The 25,559-nt window shown below is 38.3% G+C and overlaps 1 protein-coding gene across 1 annotated transcript in view; it reads right to left on the reverse strand.

Moving 5' to 3' along the window:
• Positions 1–25,559, reverse strand: part of LOC128652635 (WD repeat-containing protein 64-like) — a 385,941-nt gene that overhangs the window by 357,597 nt on the left and 2,785 nt on the right. The window contains exons 4-7 of the mRNA XM_053705567.1: positions 19,560–19,613; positions 18,188–18,268; positions 14,825–14,890; positions 11,256–11,486 (exon numbers count right to left, since the gene is read on the reverse strand). Coding sequence (XP_053561542.1) covers positions 11,256–11,486; positions 14,825–14,890; positions 18,188–18,268; positions 19,560–19,613 — 432 coding nt within the window. The remainder of the gene's footprint in view (positions 1–11,255; positions 11,487–14,824; positions 14,891–18,187; positions 18,269–19,559; positions 19,614–25,559) is intronic.

Consider the following 25,559-nt stretch of genomic DNA (forward strand, 5'->3'; position numbering starts at 1 on the left):
GTGGAGCGAGGCAAAGAGTTCCACAAGATGGGAGCCAGTCTGGAGAAGTCCTATAAATGGGAGTGCGATGAGGTAACCAGAGAGGAGGAGAGTAGGAGGTCATGAGCAGAGCGAAGGGGATGGGAGGGAGAGTATCTGGAGACAAGGCAGCAGATGAAGAGCGACATGTAAGGAAGATGAGTCTGGCAGAGGCATTTATTATGGATTGTAAAGGAGCGAGGCGGCAGGTGGGGAGACCAGAGAGGACAGAGTTGCTGTAATCGAGGCGGGAAAGAATGAGAGAGTGGATTAAAATCTTAGTTGTGTCTTGTGTAAGGAAGTGTCTAATTTTAGAGATGTTTTTAAGGTGGAAGCGGCAGGCTTTAGCCAAGGACTGAATGTGAGGAGTGAAAGAAATATCTGAGTCAAATGTGACCCCGAGACATCGGGCATGCGGGGTAGGGGTAATTATGGAGTTGACAACAGTTATAGAGAGATTGGGTGTGGAGATTTTGGAAGAAGGTGGGAAAATGAGGAGCTCAGTTTTGGAGAGATTTAGTTTGAGGTAGTGAGAGGACATCCAGGAAGAGATGTGAGAAAGACAGTTAGTGACATGGGTTAGCAAGGAAGGAGATAGGTCTGGTGCAGAGAAGTAGATTTGGGTGTCGTCGGCATACAAATGATATTGGAAACCATGGGACTTTATTAGGGAACCTAGTGATGACGTGTAGATTGAGAAGAGAAGGGGACCGAGGACAGAGCTTTTCGGTACTCCAACAGAAAGTGGTGATGGGGCAGAGGAGGCCCCAGAGAAGGTTTGTCAGGTAGGAAGAGAGCCAGAAAAGGGCTGTGTCACAGATGTCGAAGGATTGGAGGGTTTGGAGCAAGAGAGGGTGGTCAACAGTGTCAAAGGCTGCGGACAGATCAAGGAGGATGAGCAGAGAGAAGTGGCCTTTTGATTTTGGTGTAAGTAGGTCGTTGGTAACCTTAACAATAGCTGTCTCTGTGGAGTGATGGGGACGAAATCCAGATTGCAATGGATCAAGAAGGGAGTTTAACGTAAGGAAATGGGATAGGCGTGCATATACTAGTTTTTCGAGAAGCTTTGAGGCAAGAGGGAGGAGGGAAATAGGACGGTAGTTGGATGGGGAGGTAGGATAAAGGGAAGGTTTTTTGAGGATAGGTGTGACCAGTACATGTTTCAGCTATGAGGGAAATATACCGGTGCTGAGGGAGAGGTTGAAAATGTGTGTAGGTATAGGGGTAAGGGTAGCAGAGAGGGAGGGGAGTAGCTGTGAGGGGATAAGGTCAAGGGGACAGGTAGTGAGGTGAGAGCGCAGTATAAGTGCCGAAACCTCTTCCTCAGTAACAGGGGAGAATGAGCTAAGTTTAAGGTTATGTGGGTTGTGGTTGAGTGAGAGCATTTGAGGGGATGAGAGAATGGAATTATGTTGAGAGCTGATTTCATTTCTGAGGGAGTCAATTTTGTTATTGAAGTGGCTGGAAAAGTCCTGAGCTGACAGAGAAGTTGTACTAGGAGGTGGGGGAGGGCGGAGGAGAGTATTGAAAGTGAACAGACGTTTTGGGTTTGAAGAAAGATTAGAGATAAGAGTAGAGAAGTAGTGTTGCTTATGGAAATTAAGGACAGAATAGTAGGAGTTCAAGATGAATTTGTGATGAAGAAAATCAGCTGAACTCCGAGATTTTCTCCAGTGCCACTCAGCAGTATGGGAACATCTGCGTAGGTAACGTGTCAGAGGAGTATGCCAGGGCTGAGGATGAGTGTGTGATTTCCAAGCTATGGTAAGAGGGGCAAGATTGTCAAGGATGGATATAAGGGTGGAATTATAGTGGCAGATAGATTGTTCAGGGTAGGAAAAGGAGGAGAAGGATGAGAGGAGAGGTTTGAGGGAATTAGCAAGCTGTTGCTGATCTAATGACATAATGCTTCTGTGAAGTTTGGTGTGAGGAGAAGAAGGAGGGAGAGTTGTAGGGAGGGATGATATGTTGCAAGTAAGGAGATGGTGGTCAGAAAGAGGAAAGGGGGAGTTTGTGAAGTTTGAGAGTGTGCATCAATAGCTAAAGATCAGGTAAAGAGAGTGACCATCTTTGTGAGTGGGAGAATCAGTCCATTGTGACAGACCGAAAGAGGAAGTGAGTTGCAGAAGTTGTTTTGCAGATGAGGCAGTGCAGGGGCGTATTTAGGTTTTGTGCTGCCCTAGGCACTCAAAATTCTGCTGCCCCCTCCACCCCACCCAGGTTTAAGGCCTTTTTTTAGACATAATAGTTTTGGGGAAGGGTGTAAAAAATGAAAAAAATAATGTCTTTTTAAGTAGATGCTCATCAGGGCTTGCATTCACTCTGGTCACACACACACACACACACACACACACATATATATTTATATATATATATATATATATATATATATATATATATATATATATATATATATATATATATACATTATTTTGCAAGTCAGATGATTAAAGTGTTTATATCAGAAAAAATATCCTTCACTGTATGATAGTTTGTCAGTAGGTAGTTGTCTAACCTTAAACATCTTCTTTGGTAATTGACAGTTATTTAAGCAAAATATCTGCTTGGATAAATATGTAATGAATATACAAACTGGCCTTTAAAAGTACTTTAAAAATACAACAGTAGTTATGATAGGTTTAGGAATTGTATCCTAGGGGATAAAGTCACATGATACAATCATAATAAAGTATATACTTGTATTGTTTCTGAATGTATTAAATGCACACAACATATTTTCAGTTGTGTTTTAAGTCACATAGTTGTATAGATTCAGCAATAAATACTTAGGCCTAGATTTGGAGTTCGGCGGTAAAAGGGCTGTTAACACTCCGCGGGCTTTTTTCTGGACGCACCATAAATTTAACTCTGGTATCGAGAGTTAAAACAAATGCTGCGTTAGGCTCCAAAAAAGGAGCGTAGAGCATTTTTACCGCAAAAGCAACTCTCGATACCAGAGTTGCTTACGGACGCGGCCGGCCTCAAAAACGTGCTCGTGCACGATTCTCCCATAGGAAACAATGGGACTGTTTGAGCTGAAAAAAAACCTAACACCTGCAAAAAAGCAGCGTTCAGCTCCTAACGCAGCCCCATTGATTCCTATGGGGAAACACTTCCTACGTCTGCACCTAACACCCTAACATGTACCCCGAGTCTAAACACCCCTAATCTTACACTTATTAACCCCTAATCTGCCGCCCCCGCTATCGCTGACCCCTGCATATTTTTTTTAACCCCTAATCTGCCGCTCCGTAAAACGCCGCCACCTACGTTATCCCTATGTACCCCTAATCTGCTGCCCTAACATCGCCGACCCCTATGTTATATTTATTAACCCCTAATCTGCCCCCCACAACGTCTCCGACACCTACCTACACTTATTAACCCCTAATCTGCCGAGCGGACCTGAGCGCTACTATAATAAAGTTATTAACCCCTAATCCGCCTCACTAACCCTATCATAAATAGTATTAACCCCTAATCTGCCCTCCCTAACATCGCCGACACCTACCTTCAATTATTAACCCCTAAACTTCCGATCGGAGCTCACCGCTATTCTAATAAATGGATTAACCCCTAAAGCTAAGTCTAACCCTAACACTAACACCCCCCTAAGTTAAATATAATTTTTATCTAACGAAATAAATTAACTCTTATTAAATAACTTATTCCTATTTAAAGCTAAATACTTACCTGTAAAATAAATCCTAATATAGCTACAATATAAATTATAATTATATTATAGCTATTTTAGGATTAATATTTATTTTACAGGCAACTTTGTAATTATTTTAACCAGGTACAATAGCTATTAAATAGTTAAGAACTATTTAATAGTTACCTAGTTAAAATAATAACAAATTTACCTGTAAAATAAATCCTAACCTAAGTTATAATTAAACCTAACACTACCCTATCAATAAAATAATTAAATAAACTACCTACAATTACCTACAATTAACCTAACACTACACTATCAATAAATAAATTAAACACAATTGCTACAAATAAATACAATTAAATAAACTAGCTAAAGTACAAAAAATAAAAAAGAACTAAGTTACAGAAAATAAAAAAATATTTACAAACATAAGAAAAATATTTCAACAATTTTAAACTAATTACACCTACTCTAAGCCCCCTAATAAAATAACAAAGCCCCCCAAAATAAAAAATTCCCTACCCTATTCTAAATTAAAAAAGTTACAAGCTCTTTTACCTTACCAGCCCTGAACAGGGCCCTTTGCGGGGCATGCCCCAAGAATTTCAGCTCTTTTGCCTGTAAAAGAATAAATACAATACCCCCCCCCCAACATTACAACCCACCACCCACATACCCCTAATCTAACCCAAACCCCCCTTAAATAAACCTAACACTAAGCCCCTGAAGATCTTCCTACCTTGTCTTCACCATCCAGGTATCACCGATCCGTGCTGGCTCCAAGATCTTCATCCAACCCAAGCGGGGGTTGGCGATCCATAATCCGGTCCAGAAGAGGCTCCAAAGTCTTCCTCCTATCCGGCAAGAAGAGGACATCCGGACCGGCAAACATCTTCTCCAAGCGGCATCTTCGATCTTCTTCCATCCGGTGCGGAGCGGGTCCATCTTGAAGCAGGCGACGCGGATCCATCCTCTTCTTCCGATGTCTCCCGACTAATGACGGTTCCTTTAAGGGACGTCATCCAAGATGGCGTCCCTCGAATTCCGATTGGCTGATAGGATTCTATCAGCCAATCGGAATTAAGGTAGGAATTTTCTGATTGGCTGATGGAATCAGCCAATCAGAATCAAGTTCAATCCGATTGGCCGATCCCATCAGCCAATCAGATTGAGCTCGCATTCTATTGGCTGATCGGAACAGCCAATAGAATGCGAGCTCAATCTGATTGGCTGATTGGATCAGCCAATCGGATTGAACTTGATTCTGATTGGCTGATTCCATCAGCCAATCAGAAAATTCCTACCTTAATTCCGATTGGCTGATAGAATCCTATCAGCCAATCGGAATTCGAGGGACGCCATCTTGGATGACGTCCCTTAAAGGAACCGTCATTAGTCGGGAGACATCGGAAGAAGAGGATGGATCCGCGTCGCCTGCTTCAAGATGGACCCGCTCCGCACCGGATGGAAGAAGATCGAAGATGCCGCTTGGAGAAGATGTTTGCCGGTCCGGATGTCCTCTTCTTGCCGGATAGGAGGAAGACTTTGGAGCCTCTTCTGGACCGGATTATGGATCGCCAACCCCCGCTTGGGTTGGATGAAGATCTTGGAGCCAGGACGGATCGGTGATACCTGGATGGTGAAGACAAGGTAGGAAGATCTTCAGGGGCTTAGTGTTAGGTTTATTTAAGGGGGGTTTGGGTTAGATTAGGGGTATGTGGGTGGTGGGTTGTAATGTTGGGGGGGGGGGGTATTGTATTTATTCTTTTACAGGCAAAAGAGCTGAAATTCTTGGGGCATGCCCCGCAAAGGGCCCTGTTCAGGGCTGGTAAGGTAAAAGAGCTTGTAACTTTTTTAATTTAGAATAGGGTAGGGAATTTTTTATTTTGGGGGTCTTTGTTATTTTATTAGGGGGCTTAGAGTAGGTGTAATTAGTTTAAAATTGTTGTAATATTTTTCTTATGTTTGTAAATATTTTTTTATTTTCTGTAACTTAGTTCTTTTTTATTTTTTGTACTTTAGCTAGTTTATTTAATGGTATTTATTTGTAGCAATTGTGTTTAATTTATTTATTGATAGTGTAGTGTTAGGTTAATTGTAGGTAATTGTAGGTAGTTTATTTAATTATTTTATTGATAGGGTAGTGTTAGGTTTAATTATAACTTAGGTTAGGATTTATTTTACAGGTAAATTTGTTATTATTTTAACTAGGTAACTATTAAATAGTTCTTAACTATTTAATAGCTATTGTACCTGGTTAAAATAATTACAAAGTTGCCTGTAAAATAAATATTAATCCTAAAATAGCTATAATATAATTATAATTTATATTGTAGCTATATTAGGATTTATTTTACAGGTAAGTATTTAGCTTTAAATAGGAATAAGTTATTTAATAAGAGTTAATTTATTTTGTTAGATAAAAATTATATTTAACTTAGGGGGGTGTTAGTGTTAGGGTTAGACTTAGCTTTAGGGGTTAATCCATTTATTAGAATAGCGGTGAGCTCCGATCGGAAGTTTAGGGGTTAATAATTGAAGGTAGGTGTCGGCGATGTTAGGGAGGGCAGATTAGGGGTTAATACTATTTATGATAGGGTTAGTGAGGCGGATTAGGGGTTAATAACTTTATTATAGTAGCGCTCAGGTCCGCTCGGCAGATTAGGGGTTAATAAGTGTAGGCAGGTGTCGGCAACGTTGAGGGGGGCAGATTAGGGGTTAATAAATATAATATAGGGGTCGGCGGTGTTAGGGGCAGCAGATTAGGGGTACATAGGGATAACGTAGGTGGCGGCGATTTGCGGTCGGAAGATTAGGGGTTAATTATTGTAAGTAGCTGGCGGCGACGTTGTGGGGGGCAGGTTAGGGGTGAATAAATATAATACAGGGGTCGGCGGGGTTAGGGGCAGCAGATTAGGGGTACATAAGTATAACGTAGGTGGCGGTCGGCAGATTAGGGGTTAAAAATTTTAATCGAGTGGCGGCGGTGTGGGGGGAGCTCGGTTTAGGGGTACATAGGTAGTTTATGGGTGTTAGTGTACTTTAGGGTACAGTAGTTAAGAGCTTTATAAACCGGCGTTAGCCAGAAAGCTCTTAACTCCTGCTATTTTCAGGCGGCTGGAATTTTGTCGTTAGAGCTCTAACGCTCACTGCAGAAACGACTCTAAATACCAGCGTTAGAAAGATCCCATTGAAAAGATAGGCTACGCAAATGGCGTAGGGGGATCTGCGGTATGGAAAAGTCGCGGCTGAAAAGTGAGCGTTAGACCCTTTAATCACTGACTCCAAATACCAGCGGGCGCCCAAAACCAGCGTTAGGAGCCTCTAACGCTGGTTTTGACGGCTACCGCCGAACTCTAAATCTAGGCCTTATTCTTTGCATGTATGACAGATAGACAAACAGTAAATGTATAAGTATTTAGTGACTAATCCGTTTAAGTATTTTAATGCCTAATGAAGATGTATTGAAGGGAGAAAGGCATATGCTGTTTCACAGTGGTCACGGTGTAGTGCACACTGCACTGTGTAGTCTGTGTGAGTCTCAATCACGCGGTGGAGCCAGGAAGAATACCGCATTCCCACTCCGCCTCCACTGTCACCACGACATGCGCATCCACATACAATCCAATAGGATAGCAATAGCTGGGCCAGCCATTTAAGTCATTTGTAATTGGTTGATTTAGCCACCCGGCCCTTAGTTCAGTAGAGTGGCCCTAGGGGCTCAAAATCCTGCTGCCCCTTAAAAATCTGCGTCCCTAGGCACCGGCCTCTTTGGCCTATGCCTTAATACGCCCCTGAGGCAGTGGGATTGTCAAGAGGGATGTTGAAGTTGCCAAGAATGAGGGCAAGGGTGTCTGAGGAAAGGAAATAAGGTAACCAGGCAGCCAAGTGATCTAGAAATTGAGATGAGGAGCAAGGGGGCTAGTATATGACTGCAACACGTACAGAGAGAGGGGAGAATACACAAATCATGTGGGTTTCGAATGAGGGAAATGTGAGTGAAGAGATGGGATGTATTTGTTGAAAGGTGCAATGAGAGGAAAGTAAAATACCTACCCCACCTCTTTGTCTATTACCAGACCTAGGAGTGTGGCTGAAGTGGAGACCCCCATGTGATAAAGCAGCAGTGGATGCTGTGTCTAGGGGAGAGAGCAGGTTTCTGTTAGGGCCAGAAGGTTGAGGGAGCGGGAGATGAAGAAGAGGTCATGTATAGAAGTGAGCTTGTTGCAAACAGAGCGAGAGTTCCAGAGTGCGCAAGTGTAAGGGGTAGTGGCTTCTGATGCAAGAGGAATGTGAGTAAGGTTTGCAGAGTTTGTTTTCAGAGTCTTTGGGATGGTACACATGGATGTGCACGGCTAGGCAGTGGTTGGGGACCAGGATTAGGGGAGATGTCCCCAGCAGTAAGTAAAAGCAAGAGGGAGAGTGACATGAGATGAAATACGGATTTGCAGTAGAGAAACTGTTTTTGAGACGAGCTTCAGGGGGAAGAGAGAGAGCTTAGGAAATAGTAAAGTTCATGATACAAAAGTAAGGTGAGTTTAAGAGAGACGGGTTAATGAACAGTGCAGGTGGAGAGGGAGAAGGAGTAATTGAATAATGTAGTTTGTTATAGAGACAAGAGGTTGCAAAAATGATTATGAATATATTGAGCATTTTTACAAAAGTGGGAACCAGTTAAACACATAAGAGAATAACCTAGTACTTCATATAAGCAATATTTTTAGGCTGCACACTGCATGTGGCTTATATAGAACACCACTTCCCTCAAAGAGCTACCAAATGATTAGCAAATTTGTGACTTACAGTAAACCTTTAATGGGTTCTCTGTCTTTCTTTCTTTACGCAGACTATCTCCAGCCATGAAATAGTTCACCCTTAAGTCTGAACCACTGAATTGAAAATAACTCTCACTTAACCCCTAATAGATGCCAGGTATGAGATACCCATACAAACATTGTTGATTATCTATACCTGAGGGTATAATTCTAATACATATTCAGGAAAAGTATGCACATATCTCTCTACTATTGGTATTTAGTCGGTATCACACATGAAGAGTCCAACATGATGTTGCTGTATGTATTTTCACTATTATGTAACATGTGGCTAACACAACATAACTAGTGAATCTCTAATGAGACCTAAGGTCTTTTACCCTATCTCAGCGATATTAAGCTATTTTATGTAACTTTTATATAATCAAATTGCCCGGAAGGATGGGTTCACTATGATTCTACAGATTTCTACAAAGGTTATTTACTTGAATAATAACTAGCAGCCTATGCCCAAGTGTAAGCGATTACTTTCGTTTAGTTAGTGCAATTAAGTTGAAAAGTTTTATAATTTAAGAAAAGAGAAAACCCCAACAATGTAGACAATTAAAATAGTTAGCGGGCCATAGTTAAGATATATTTATCTGTACCATGACAAATGTATTAATGTCTTTCTTTTTCTTCTACCCTGTGTGGTATGATAACATGTCTTATATATGTCTGCATGGTTGGATATAAATAAAAGTTAAAAAAAAAAATTGTATGTTCTACCTAAATCATGAAAGAAAATTTCTGGGTTTCATGTCCCTTTAACACACTTTCCGTGACTGGACATTTAAGTGTCCAGTATTTTTGTGAAGATTTCATTAAGTTCTGTCAACATGAACAATCACAATAGCCTATATTCAATAAAACATAGCCATTAAACTAATTTTTCTTGGAAAAAATGTGTTGAGAGTCACTCTGCAAAAGTTGAAAACAGTTGAAGAGAAATAAAAACAGAATAATCTGATTAGCTTTAAAAACAAGAAGAGGTTACTTCTAAGAAATAGATTGGGTTAAAACAGCAAACACCTTGTTTTCTTGCAAAATGAGCACTTAGAAATACTCACTGTAGCCACTACCTTTAGTGAGATAAGAGAGCTGATATTGCATAACTTAAACTCTACTGTCACATTGTCTACTGAGCATGGGCAAAAAACATTATTGCAGCTAGAGCAGGTGTCTCATAGCAACCATATCAAAGGAAAAGCTACTCATTTGGCTTTCTGTAGAGACTACTGCCCCCATGTTGGGTTGTGACTAGGGATTGGCAAATGTTTTGCAACATTCGAAAAATGAAACAAATTGTTCCTTTCAAATTTTTTATGTTTGTACAATATTCCAACATTTGTTTAAAGTAATAGTATTTCTAATGCTATATTTAAAAATTGAAGTCAAATTTTTCTAATTTGAATATTGTATAATTGAAATCGAATTAAGCAATATTTGACTTAGAAAAATTAGAATTGAAATATTTGTAATCATATTTATAATGCTCTCTCTCAATGTAATTTTCAAATTATGCAATATTTGAAACAGAAAGATATATATGTATAAGTTTACTAAATTTGCTACCAAACAAACTATTGAACTTCTGAATAATATTTGCTAAATCAAATGTTAGGTTCAAAATTTCGAATGTGGATATTTGAACTAATTATGAACATTCGAAAAATTGTAAATTACATTTGATTACCAAAATTATAACGGAGTTTCATTCTTTTCAATATTCGATTGTACAAAACGAACGTCCACAGGATTCTTCGTTCTACCAAACAAATTGTACTTTCACCACATTTGCCCATCCCTGGTTGTGCCAGGAAATAATGGACCCGGCACAAAATAAATAAATAAAAGGTAAAATTATTTAAAAATAATATATATTACAGTTATTTCTATAAGTGGTTTTTTTTTACAACAATTAAATATACTGTTTTATATCCCTTTATATAACTTTACACAATCACTACCTCATATATTGTTAGACCTATTGTGAAATAAACAACTGCATGGTAAATATTTGCAATACTGAAGGACCAACACAATGAACTTCAGCATATCTCATGCAATCTTAAAGGGCCATAATACCCAAATGTTTAAACACTTGAAAGTGATGCAGCATAGCTGTAAAAAGCTGACTAGAAAATATCTCCTGAACATCTCTATGTAAAAAAGAAAGATATTTTACCTCAAAAGTTCATCAGTAGCCACCTCCCATTGTAAACGATTTCTAAGCAGCATTTTAGTGTGTCTGTCCTGGGACATCTGAAGGGATGAGCATCGTGCACTCTCATCTTATTTCACCAATCAGGTAAAGGAAGTTTACAATGAAATCTCATGAGAGTCAAGTCAAATCTCATGAGATCACAGTAAAAGTTCATGACCTCAGCACTGCTGATGCTGATTGGCTGCTGTTCATTTCCTCATTTTTTTTATTTTTTTTTACCTGCAGCTGGGAGCAGTTGAGTATAACTTTTTACACAGAACTTACTCTGCTGAGCTGAGGAGATTGTGAGGTAAAATATCTTCCTTTTTTACATAGAGATGCTCAGGTGATATTTTCCTGTCAGCTTTTTACAGTTATACTGCATCAGTTTCAAGTGATTTAGCATATGAGTATTATGTCCCTTTAAGTGATTTTCCCAAATATAAAAGGGGAAAAGGTGAGATAAGAGAAAGAGACTGGTATCATTATGATTGTTAAATGTTAGAAATGAGACCTTTTATGTTTTTCTCTATAAGATCTTTAAATTGTTACCTACAAAAATAGCCTTGTCACGTTTTAGTTTAAGTTGTGGAGACCAGAAATAGACGTGGCCATCTTCTTGGACCGATACTAGGCTGTTATCTGGCATAGAAGAGATTCGAAGGATCGGTTCTCCATGAGGCAGGTCCTGGATTGCAGCTGGTAGTGTGAAACAGATTTCTTTGCGTTTGGTATTTGATTCTGCTTGTGCAGCATAGTCTCGTTGCAAGTATGTGCAGAAGTTATCCTATCAATTCAAAAGGAATTACTAATTACAATCAGGTTATAATGTATAGGTCGTATCACTTATTGTTCTGTCTGGTTTAATCTGAATGATTGGCATTTTTTAAAAAAGAAACACAGGCATTGCGCCTCAACCAATTAGAAATTCATAACTAACCAACTTGCTTGCTGTGAGTTCCAGATTATTATAATTATTATTATTATAATCATCAGCATATATGTATAAAACACCTAAATATTCCTTAATGCTATTGAATGAGTTGTATAGTTACATAAAAAAAGATAGCAATACAAATTGGTATAAAAAGCCATGAGCTACTTTTTGATGTCAACACAAGAGGTTCTATAGGACAGTTTACTATATGAAGCACAAAGGGGCATGGCATCCAGTGGCGTCACTAGGCAGTGCGGGCCACATCCGAGTGACACCCTCCAGGGAGTGACACCACCAAAAAAAATGTTTTATTGAAATTCAAAGAAATACAATGTAGAGATGCATATATTTTTTATTAGAGGGGCCAGCATTTGTGAACATTAGTGGGACTGGGGAAGTTGTAGACACTTCATTTATTTGCCCCTTGAGCCAGTGCTGCAATTTCCACAAATAGTTTTCCTGGCTGCTTTTGCTTGTTTGTACTTTGCTCCTCCCCAGCCCAGTTTCACTATGAATGTTGTGGGCGTGCCGTGGGGCTTGCGAAGTTGCGCTGCTAGCCTAAACCTGCCTGCCTATCTGTGCTCACTGCTCAGTGGTGTGTGGAGCAGTGGAGTCACTCACTGCTGTGCTGTCTCTCTAAACGGGAACTGGGAAATCATGAGGGGAATGCCTGGCACCTGACCGCATTACTGTCTGACACTGTCTCTAAAGTGAAGGAGCCACATATGATGCCCACCAGACCGGTACGGTTATGGTACACTAAGTTCACACTGAAGAGGTAGGAGGGGAGGGCAGGCAGGGGTCTGGGGGTGGGCAGAGAGCAGAGGTGCTTGGCCATAAGAAGCGGTAGGCACGCGGCCCGGGGCTGTGCACTGACAGACTTGAAACAGAGTCAGAGAACAGAATTTTCATAGTTTGCGCGGCTAAACCTTTTCTTTAGTGATTTATTTTTAGAGTGCTCTGTTTATCTTTCATTTGATGCTCTGCTGAGCCAGGGAGCATTTCTAGGCATGAGCTTTATAATTAATGCAGTGCAGTTTACATATTTTGTATGTGTGTGTGTCTGAGTTTTTGTGTGTGTGTGTGTGTGTGTGTGTGTTTGTCTGAGTGCTTTTGTGTGTGTGTCTGAGTGTTTCTCTGTGTGTGCCTGAGTGTTTGTGTGTGTGCCTGAGTGTTTTTGTGCGTGTGTCTGAGTGTTTTTGTGTGTGTGACTGAGTGTTTTTGTGTGTGTGTCTGAGTGTGTGTCTGAGTGTGTTTCCAAGTGTTTGTGTGTGCATCTGAGTGTGTTTTTAAGTGTGTCTGAGTGTGCCTGAGTGTTTGTATGTGTGTGTGCCTGTGTTTTTGTGTTTGCGTGTCTGCTTTCTGGGGGGAGGGGGGTGACACCATAACTTACCGCACCGGGTGACACCAACCCTAGTGACGCCACTGATGGCATCTCAGAGAAGATCAGAGAAAGCGGACATAAAACCTTATTGCTATAAATTGTCATACTGACACACTGTGAAACCTTTCTGAATACATTAACAACTTACTTGCTGCACGTGTTATTTAAAGGATAACCTCCCTCCACGCTTGCCCTGTTTGGAGGAGCCAATCAAGACTTTTTATCAGAGTAGACAAGGCTTGCCACTGTCATTATATTATTAAAACCTACTTTGTTTTGCAGCATGTCATCTGATCCCAACTGCTCTTGCTAATTAGGGACAGATATGTAGTAATTTGATGTCTGCAGGACACAGTACTCAGAATTAGAAAACTCACAATTTTCAGAGTTAAAGGAGAAGTAAAGCCTTTGAGATTGTAATGCAAAGATGCCTAATTATGCATAGTGAAACACCTTTGCAATATACTTTAGTAATTTATTTTGCCCCCTTTTCCTGTAATTAAAAGGCACATCAACCCCTATATTTTTCTTTTATAATTCAGATAGAGCATGACATTTTAAACAACTTTCCAATTTACTTATATTAACAAACCTGCTTCATTCTCTTGGTATCTTTTGTTCCAAGAATAACAATGCTTTACTGGGAGCTAGCTGAACACATCAGGTGGAGCCAATGTCAAGGGGCATATATGTGCAGCCATCAATCAGCAGCTAGATCCCAATAGTGCATTTCTGCTCCTGAGCCTACCTAGGTATGCTTTTTTTTTTTTTTTACAAAGGATACAACGGAAGGAAATTAGATAACAGAAGTAAAATGTAAAGTTATTCATAATTGTATGCTCTACCTGAATTTTGAATTTCTGATCCCTTTCAGTTTTAAATTTGTTGATTTGCCAGTCCTGAAAACGAAATTAGCACGATAGGCTGAGCAAGACTAACTTTGCCACAGATCTCTTCCTAATTTGCATTTATCTCGTTAACACAATGACAGTGACAACCTTTGTCCTCTCCTTACTCAAGTCCAGATTGGATCCTCTAAATAAGGAAAGTGGTGGGGGGAGTTTAAAAAACTATTGCAGCAAACAAGGTGTTAATCTGTTCTAATATAGGTTAGACTCTGTTGATATATTCAAAGACGGCATACATTTTTGTGTAATTATAAGGGGTTTATTGTCCCTTTAAATGAACAGAAAATGGGGCTAAATAAATAACGAAGGAATATTACAAAGTTTTTAACTACAAAAAAATAAACAATTTATATTACAATTTAAAGGAACATGAAACCCATTTTTTTCTTTCCAGATTCAGCTAGAAAATACAATTTTAAACAAATTAGCAATTTATTTCTATTATTAAATGTTCTTCATTCTCTTGATATCCTTTGTTCAAGTAGCAACTATACACTACTGTGAAATAGCTGATCTAGTCAGCCAATCACAAGAGACAAATGTGTGCAGGCACCAATTACCAGCTCACTCCCACTAGTGTAGAATATGTACATATTCTTTTTTCAACAATGAATACCAAGATAACAAAGTACATTTGAAAATAGAAGTGAGTTTAAAAGTGTCTTTCTGATTTATGCAAGTTTAATATTTTTTTTGTGTGGTAAATTAGAGATATATTTTTCTTTTTAGAGTCAATGGGAGTATCAGCTTTCTGTAATCTGTGAAGGAGCTAGAATGTACATTGTGCTAATCGTCTGAACTTGTATTTTTTAAATAATTTGTGTAGTAATATTAGTGTAATAAGTGTCTAATTAATAACTTATGGAACTTTAAAAAACTCAAAACTTGGAATTTACCCATTTAATTTCTCCTGTTGCCGATACATCTATTTTCATGAAGAGCTTTTCTATTTGTTCATCGCTCTGAAAAAAAACAACAATTAATTAGATTAAGAGAAAAGAATAAACAACGTAATTCCAAATATGATATGTTAGCATTTGATAATATGTGTATTTACACACGAAGGAGTCAGCCATGTTAATTCTTAGGAGGAAGGTAATGATTTTATATTATGTAGAAAAATGAAGGACTTTTGGAAACAGAACCAGGATTTTAGAAAACATCCCAATGCTGTGCTGTATTTTATGAATGAGTAAACAAAATATGCCTTAAATTGGGTGGGTAAAATAATGATGTAGCTCAAGTGGACACTGCATTTGTGTGACACTGCATTTGTGTGACACTGCATTTGTGTGTGCTGCACAGTCTGTGAATCTGTTTGCGTGTGTGTGTGTGTGTGTGTGTGACGCTGTATGTGTGTGTGACACTGAGTGTGTGTGTGTGTGCTACACAGTCTGTGACACTGCATGTGTGTGGGACACTGTATGTGTGTGTGTGTGTGTGTGTGTGTGTGCTACACAGTCTGTGACACTGCATGTGTGTGTGAGACACTGTATGTGTGTGAGCTACACACTCTGTGACACTGTATGTATGTGTTTGATACACAGTCTGTGACACTGTATGTATGTGTGCTACACAGTCTGTGACACTGTATGTGTGTGTGTGTGTGTGTGTGTGTGCTACACAGTCTGTGACACTGTATGTGTGTGTGTGATACCCAGTCTGTGACACTGTATGTGTATGTGTGTGTGATACACAGTCTGTGACAATTTATGTGTATGTGTGTGTGTGTGTGTGAGATACACAGTCTGTGGCACTGTATGTGTGTGTGTGATACAGTCTGACACTGTATGTGTGTGTGCTACACACAGGGATAGGCACAGACAAAGGCTGTGGCAGACATTTTCCAAAGTACAGACCTTAGTGAAGGACACCAAGGTGCATTTGAAATGAAAAACATTATTTTATAGTGTTTGGTGTTATTATACTGATGCAGATACCACTGATCCTATAACCAGCCCTCCTCTGGCTATACCCATGAGCCAGTGTCACTACTGTGTCTTTGTATAGTGCTTGGTGTTATTATACTGATGCAGATATCACTGATCTTATAACCAGCCCTCCTCTGTCTATACCCATGCACCAGTGTCACTACTGTGTCATTATATAGTACTGGGTGTTATTATACTGATGCAGATACCACTGATCCTATAACCAGCCCTCCTCTGGCTATACCCATGTGCCAGTGTCACTACTGTGTCATTATATAGTGCTGGGTATTATTATACTTATGCAGATACCACTGACCCTATAACCAGCCCTCCTCTGGCTATACGCATGTGCCAGTGTCACTACTGTGTCATTATATAGTGCTGGGTGTTATTATACTTATGCAGATACCACTGATTCTATAACCAGCCCTTGTCTGGCTATACGCATGTGCCAGTATCACTACTGTGTCATTATATAGCGCTGGGTGTTATTATACAGATGCAGATACACATCCAGTATTTCACTCAAGCTTTATTTATTCCATAACTTATCACCCAATATCGCTAGCAGTCTCTTGACAAGTCACTAACTTTATTCACACTACATATTTTTTTTATTCCTATTATTTAATTAGAAAGAAAAGATATACTAAGGTTGTGGCGGACACTGCAAAGGCTAATCACGGAGACCAGTGTCCATGTACGGACACCTTGCCTATTCCTGGCTACACAGTCTGTGACACTTTATGTGTGTGTGTGTGATACACAGTCTGGGACACTGTATGTGTATGCTCTACACAGCACACACTCACACATACTTATGTAGGTCCACATAACATGCCTTATATAATCCTACATATAACACCTCCAATTGCCCCTTTAACTCCTCATTTTGCCCCAAATAAATAACCTTCTAAATCTTCCAATTAGCTAACAAAGCCCTCCTTGTAAGTCCTCTTTTTGACCTATAAAAAGAGACTCAGTCAGTGCTAATGGTTTAGGGGGCACAATACTTGCCTTGCCCTGGGCGCTAACAACCCATGCTACACCACTGCCTGAAAGGGTTTATAAAGCTAGTAAAATTGCATAATCAACAAATGCAGAACAGAAAGGCAATGCAATAGCACTTACTCAGAATTTCAAATGGGAAGTAGTTTTTTTTTATTCTTACAAATTATAAAGTTAAATCAATTTTAGTGACCCCTGTATCATGTGACAGCCATCAGCCAATCACAAACACATATAAATATATACTGTAAACTCTTGCATATGCTCAAAAGGAACTGGTGCCTCAAAAATAAAAATAATGTGCACATTTTGATAATGGATGTAAATTGGAAACTTTTTTTTTTTTTTTTTTAACTGCATGCTCTATCTGAATCATAAAATTTTTATTTTAACTATAGTGTCCCTGGCATAGCAAGAGAAATAATTTAGATCCATCCTTGTCCAGGTGGCAACAACAAACAAAACCAGCAAAACAATGGCGGTGTTGACATCCTAGGAAGGATGCTGGAAAACCAGTACAGACTTTGAACCAGCGGTGAAGTTGTACCTCACCTTTTCAGACAGCTTTTATCTATATCTTAAGAAGAGACCTGTGAGGTCTTGAAAGCTTATGGAATACAAAACCTTGATTGTGTTGGTCCATTAAAAGATATCACAATCTGCTAAAAGGAATATTCTGTGCAGGATCAATACAGCAATAACCCTTTTTTGTAACCTCAAAATGGATAATCATAATGTAATATGTTTAAACACCAACATTTTGCAAAAGGAATGTATTCATGTAGGAGTGAAGATTCCAATGTTTTATTGAAAGATGAATATTGCAGAATACACAGGCTAAATCTGAGTGATCTTTAATAAAGTTGTAAAGCTTATAATAATGGCTCAACGCATTTGAACTGAGTACCTGAACAAATACTGCATTAAAAGAGCTAATGATGTGAATGACAAACAGCTCTTTTTAAAAAAAAAATATTTCTTGATAGCGATTTGGTAAAGTTCCTGAGTAACTACATTGATGTGACAACTATTTCACTTGTTAAAGAGGCTTTCATAGAAAACAAGGAAAGACTGTTTAAAAATATTACATCTGGATCTTAAATATATAATTATATATAAATATATAATTTATAATTATAAAATATAATGGCTAATAATATTGTTTTCTAGTTGTAAGCATTTTGGTAAAACAGCAGTTTAGATAATCACTGTGTATAAAACAATATAGAATTTAACAGGGTGTGTTATTATTCTGGAAAGCTAAGCAAAACTATATAAAATGTAAAATATTTGAATTATTCCATGCAGATTGCAACTCACTGTTCCACTGAATCCCATGCTGTTCTTCAGTGCCCATTTGAATTCTTCCATGTCCATTGACTTGTCATTTGTTTCATATTCCTAAAAATAATAAAAAATACAATATTAAAGTTAAAACATGGAGAAAAAAAAGCAATACGTACCATGTTTATTGTACATATTTTATTTATAAACTAAAAAATGTTTAAAATATTAAAATAAAAATGAAATGCCAAATTTGCAAAAATACTCTCAATCACCACAGTAATCAGACTCCACTCCGAACACAAAACCTTAGCAATACCTCAGTACATTATGACGATCAAGTCAATCACACCAAACAAACCCCAACACTAAACTGAAACCATTTAGTTATCAATACAAGTCATGGCTGACCTCTGCCTCCCAAAAACAAGGTGCCAAAACCAGATCCACCATCTATAACAGATAATTACCTAGGCAGCTAAATAATGGTAAAGGTATTATTGAAAACCAATCGTAGCTTATCCAAACATCCAGGTACTATGTGAGTTTACTCATGACCCTGTAATGTGATGAGACAACAAAAACAGCCAATGGCGATCAACAACAAAAAACAATTGGAATAATGCAGCAGACAAAATGAACCTGTCTGAGCTAAGATACTGCCAGATAAACCTTCACTGCATAAACCCTATCCCAAGGCAAGGGGCATTTAATCATTACCTTGTCAACTGTAATAAATAAAGTAAAAATAGTTTTTTGGGTTTGTCTACAGTCATTGAAATAGAAAATAAATCTACGCATTCCTTGCTCATCAATAAACCTCAGAGCCCTGCATCCTGACACCAAGCAATGGATGATCAGCAACTCAACCAGGTAAAGAACCCATCAAATGAATGATTGAAAGACATTAAACAACAAAGGTCAGATCAGCATCCTTCTGATACTTAAGTCCCATTAAGAAATACAAGACACTTTCACAAAAATAGGAAATCATTTTGGTGGACCAAAATATTTTTAAATCCACTAAAGCTACTGCTTTTACCTTTCCATTTGGTGTTATCCTCTATTCTTGTTATTCATTACTTCCCATTATTATTTATTTTTCCTCGTAAGAATAGCCTCCCCTTCCTGCCTTGCTTTCCCTTCCTTATGCACAAATGATCTGTAAGCTGTTTTAGTTTGCTGTTTTTCTATTACCCACTGTGATTCAGAAAAAATATATAATGGGTAAAAGAATGGATAACTAAATCTCTGCATGGTTCCCCTGCTAACCAGTTCAGACAGATACAAACCCTAATATTTAATCATTGTACTGACAAAGCTAATAATTTTCCTCTCCAATAAATGTTATTTTATTCTGCATGTGGTTGAAACCAGTAAAAATATGCTCAACAAACATGTACAGTACCTCAAAGGCTTTCTTCAGCTTCTGTAATTGTGCCAGTGTTATTTTTTGCTCAATCTGTAAAAAATATAATAGCTTCAGGTTATCCAGTGCAAAATGTATAAGGAATTTGAAATAGCATTAGAAAATATTGCACTACATACTGGCCAAACTCTAATATTGAGTGCAACACTTGAAACAGAATGGGTCAGATTACGAGTGGAGCACAAATGTTTGCACGCAAGGGATAAGGGGTTTATCAAGGGGGTTTGCACTTGCTCGTATTAAAGAAAGTAAACATAATCGCTTGAGCACAATAGCGATTTACACTAGATTAATTACCATGACTTTAGAGCTCTGGTTAACTGTTTCTCGAACCTAAAAATTTGCACAAAACACATCAAAAATACATTTCAAGGTATAGTTACACTCATAATAACACTATCTAATAAAAAATTACATAAAAATATTGCACAAAAAAAGGTATAAGGGCTCAAAGATATGAGTTCTCAGGTGTTAGAAAAAAAGCAGTCAAACGGCTTTAAAGGGAAAGTACACTGTAAAATTGTTTTTATATGAATGTATTTTCAATGACTTGTTATAATACCAGCTGCATAGTATAACATTTATGAGAAATTGCATTTTTCGGTTTATTTGTGTATATGAAGTAGCTGGTTTTGTGCTTTTAAACCACAGCCTATTACAATGGGTTGAGCTTCAGGTAATATCAGATCTCATTATGTTATCACTTTATGTACACAGACTTGCTTCCTTGTCTTATATTTGTCTAGAAAACCAAAGCTCAATACATAGAGAGAACAATGGAAAATTATAATTTTATTACTTAACTATCATGCCCCCCACTGAGAGTGTAATCTCTTCTGCTGGCTGTGTTTACTTAGGCTATTCAATAGAATATACTCTAGTATAGAAACTTTCAGTATAGGTTGGGATACCACAGGCTAAATCAGCTATTTCAAATGCCAAAATTTGGGTAAAGGAGCTACTGGTAAACAATTTAAAACACTCCATCAGGTAAAATGAAGCATTGGGAACAATTTAAAAGGGAGAACATTTTTGGGTGAACTGTCCCTTTAACCTAGAGATATATACATATAGGGCTAGATTACAAGTAGAGTGCTAACTAATTGCGCGCCAATAAACGGGATAATTCACCTGTTTATGGGTAGGCACTAAATAACCAGCCATTACAAGTGGCTGGTTAATGCTACCGCAATAAGCGCTCCGAAAATTAACCAGAGATCAGATATATGCTTTTATATATATATATATATATATATATATATATATTTATGTGTTTATATGTGTATATACACATATAAACACATAAATATATATGTATATATTCATATACATAAAAATTTGAGTTTGCTGCCCAATGCTGCATGACTTACCTCATTCGCTGCACTAGGTTCTCATGCCATGTCTGGCAGCATGAGAACGAGGATCACATTCGAGCTAATGGAAGAGTGCTCTTATGAGCGCAAAGCTTCCGTGCAATGCAAAGGCAAGGTCGCGTTAGCATTGCATCTAACTTGAAATACCAGCGCACATTTGCCTGAGCTGGTATTACTGAGTAGAGCACAAATATTGCTCTTGCGTAAGAGATATTTTGCGCTTCACTCGTATTGTGAGAGTGAGAGAGAGATACACTGTGCAACCACTTTATTAGGTACAGCTACCTAGTATTGTGTTGAGCCTCCTTTAGCCTTCAAAACAGCCTGAATTTGTCTAGGCATGGATTCAACAAGATGCTAAAAACGATGTGGAGGTATTGTGTACCATGAGACATGAGTGTGTCAAGCAATCCCTGGAGATGTAGACAGGTGTAAGCCTGCAGTGCATAGCCCTTTCCAGCTCATCCTAAAGATGTTCAACATGATTGAGATCCGGAGACTAAGCAGGCCACTGCAGCAAAGAAAAGTCATTGTCATGTTCCAGGAACCATCCCATAGTGATGCGGGCTTTGTGCACTGGCACATTATCCTGCTGTAAGTAACCATCTCCCTAAGGATAAACTGTCAACATGATGCACTTGCTCAGAAACAATGTTTACATACGCTGTGGCATTCATACATTAATCTAGGGGTATCAATGGACCTAACTTGTGCCAGAAAAACATTCTCCACACCACAACAACGCCCCCACCACCTTGCACAGTTTTCTTCAGACATGACGGGTCTATGGATTCATGCTGTTTTAGCCAAATTCGGAGCCTTCCATCAACGTCACGCACTAGGTACTTTGACTCGTCAAACCAAGAAACCTTTGTTGAAAATAATAAGCAATATCTGTCTCTGTTTTTTGCAGTTCTTGTGAGGTCTGAATGGGTTAATCTTTATGCGGGTATTATTAGTCAGGAGAGGCAAGTCTTGTTTAATGGGGCTATGTTTAATGGTAGCTAGTTCTGAGTGTATGTCTGTTTATTTTTTCTAAATCTAATCTCTTTCTATCCTTGTATCAGTGAACACTTAAGTTCCTTGGTATCCTGATAGGCCAAATATATTTGTGTATATAAATGTATGTTAACCATAAATTAAGTAAGCTTGTAGAATGATATACTTTGTACACAACTCTCTTTGTAAACATAATGAATGTCTCAGAAAAGAAGACATTAGTTCATCCCTGACCTTTGCCCTTTTTGATATATGGTCAGACACAGTAAAACCTACTACAATTCTGGATAGAACTGTTATTTACTTATGTTATAACCATATTTGGTAAAACCCTTGCATTTTGTTAGCTAGCCAATCATAAACTGTATTAGCCTAGATATGGAGTTCAGGTATGCCCTGTCTCCTGTGTATAAATACCTGGGATGGGGACTGACCCCCCAGAGAAAACCTTGTATTCTTTCTCTCCTCACTGCGGTGTGTGTGTTTTCAGTAAAGAAACCCTCTTTAACCTGTCGTGGTCTGAAGAGTTATTATAACACATGGCATCACGAACAGGATAGCACAATCTCAGACACCAGTCCAAGTGGTACAGTCTTTCTGCTCCAGGGGCACTCAATTAAGACCGGTCTTCTGAATGGTAAGCGCATTTTCTGTTTTTAGTGTAACAGTAATTGAGTGTCTCTGGGTAAGAGCTGTTTGGCATTCTGGGTGACGCTATTCTAAGAGGCACCGTTTATTGATTCATTAATGTTATGTGTAGTATCGTGTAAATTGTTTTTGTAAAATTTAAAACTTGTGACCTAGGAGGGTGTCTATTTAAAGGCAACTGGGATTAGGAGACTGGGTTACAGATCTAGCCGCCCCAACCTGACTGCAAGTCCCACCGGACGTTAAACAGTCAGTGTTTGAAAGCAAGGGGGACTGTGACAAACCCATATCCGAAAACTGTGACCTGGCAGACACCAAGAGGACACATAATTATCTGTTATCTGATTTTTTGTTGAGGATAAGCCCTGATTGGACAGCTTTATTTCTTGTATGAGCACTGATAGTATTCCCAGTGAAGAAAATATTGTTAGTCTTAGTGAAGGGGCTATCCTGGGTAGACATAAGACTGCAGCGGTCATTTAAGGGCAGACATGTTGTGTAGTTTTGCCGGTTGGGGTGAAGGTTCCCCTGAAACAATACAATTCTGTCAGGGTTTTTTCACTGTTTTGTTTGCCATGTGCTGCTGGCAGCCATTTTACTCACCTCTCTTCCTGACTTTGGTGCATTGTGGGGGGATGCTGCTCATTTCCTGCACTTCCTTTTATGGCCAGACTGGTGTGCATCATCCATGTGAGACAGGATGCAGTCTCAGAATTGTGATGTTATCACTTATTATTTAAAGGGCCTCTGTTCAGTATGCTTTGCCTTTGCGTTATCTCAGACCTGTTTGTGAGAGTTCCTGTGTATTACCTGGCTGCCTGACGTCCTTCCTGGTTCCTGATCCCTGGCTTGTTCCTGACTCTGCTGTTTTCCTTGCTGGCTCGTCTGACTATTTGCTTTGGCTCCTGACTCGGCTCATCTGACTACCTGCTCTGGTTTTGACTCCTGGCTTGTTATTTGACCTGTGGACTTTTTATTATTTTTTGCTATTAATAAAGGTGTGATTATTTTTGCACTTCTTGTCTCAGTCTGATTCCTAGCACCCTGACAAATTCTCTTTTGTTCTGTTTTGTTGGTTTTGTTATTTTAGTTTTTTTTAGAATTTGTGTTAAGTGTAAGTAAAAACCCCAAGTGACATTTAAAAAATATATAAAATAAATTGTAAAAAGTAAAAAGTCAATTTAAAATGGGACATAGTTCCTCTAAAGGCTGTTCCACTATTCTTAAATGGCCAAAGGGTTCCCCAGCAGAATATATGAATCAACACGATGGCCCTTTTTGTAATAAGTATCATACTAAATGGTCCCGAATAACTCAAATTAAAGGGTCCAATATATAGCCAGAGGGTGGCTCTTGGAACCTAGATAAAATAAATACCCTAAGTAATGTTTTAACAGAGGTTTAAAAAAAGAACAACCCTACATCAGAAGAGTGGAAAGCATATTTTAAATGGAATACTGAGGCAGTAAAAAGACAGTGTGAGTCGTTAAACGCTTCGCTAGAGGATAATTATCAAAAAGAAATTAAAAAAAATTTGAATTAAATCTCCCAGTAAAGGAAGAAAAAGAGCAAAAAAATAAGAAAAAGAGTGCAAGGGTAAAAATAATAAAATGTTTAAAATGTGGAAAGCTGGGACACATGAGAAAAGATTGTTGGCCACTCCAGCAGCACAAAAACACAGACACAAGAGCTGCATGTAAGAAGGAGGGGTATAGGAATACTGATAGGACTGGTAAATGTATGTGTTAGAAAAGTTTGTGTTTTAATGATTAAAAGATTAAGTTATAAATTAAAACTGTGCTTTATATTCCTTAAGTGACATTTTAAGTAGGGTAAATCATGTTTTAGTGTTTGTTATCATGGAGTACCCATGGGCAAAGTAATTGTATATTATACAATTTTGTGAAAATGGAAATAATTGAGAGGAAATGTATTTCTTTGTTAGATGGTTCAGAATGTAATGCTCATGAAAATGTGTAAAAAAATTAAGAGGTGCTGGAGGGCTGGAGGTATGTAAGGAGATATTAGAAGTTTGTATGGTGGGTTTTTCCACCTTAGGAGTGAATATTTTTGAAGTTTTAATTAGTGGTTGATTGTCAGTGTTCAATGTGTCTCTGTTGTATGATTTTTTCAGAGCAATAGTGCACAATGTGTAGTTGATGGTAAATGTTGTATTTTTAACTTTTGTGTGTATAAGGGTTATTGTGTTCTCCACTGAAATTACCCAGAATTATTGATGGTAAATAATTTGCCACAAATTTTCTTTTATATATATATATATATATTGTCTTGTATTGAATTGCAGAACTGGCCAGCTGCAATAAATATGCAAAGACAATATTTAGTTCAAATAATATTCAGTGGATGAATACAATTAAACCAGGTATAATCTTAATGAAGATGTTTGTATATGGTTGTTTAACTTCTTTTACATAATTTTTCGAGTGGAATAAAATGTTTTAACTCTAGGAAAATGTGACACAGATAAGACTTTGAGCAGTCAGACAGTAAAAACACAGGAGCTGCGGTGCTATAAGAAAAGGGAGAGGGAGAGGGGACTGTTTAACCCTAAGAAGAATGCAGACTCTGACTAACTGTCAGTTCTTCTTAGACAAAGCACATAGCCCCTTGTAAATATAGCCAAAAGCTTTAATGATTACTTTAGTTGGGAATAAGGGTATATCATACCACATATCAGAACCTTTGAGTGTAACTGTAGGTCCTGAAACAGAATGGCATGTTCCAAAACTGTTCAATAATTTCATTAGGAAATACTTACTGTGTAAACTAGGGAAAGTTTTCCTTAATGTGTCTGGAGGGGAGCAAGAAAGTGTATACCTGCCTTGGAGTGATAATTGCAGAATCTATGTGTTAAAGATTTGTGACTAATAAAATCAGCAAGGGAAATGTTTTATTGAAATTAAAGGGACAGTGTACTTGACATTTTTTATTGTTTAAA

This window comes from Bombina bombina, chromosome 3 (assembly GCF_027579735.1).
Source record: "Bombina bombina isolate aBomBom1 chromosome 3, aBomBom1.pri, whole genome shotgun sequence".
NCBI classification, from domain to species: Eukaryota; Metazoa; Chordata; class Amphibia; order Anura; family Bombinatoridae; genus Bombina; species Bombina bombina.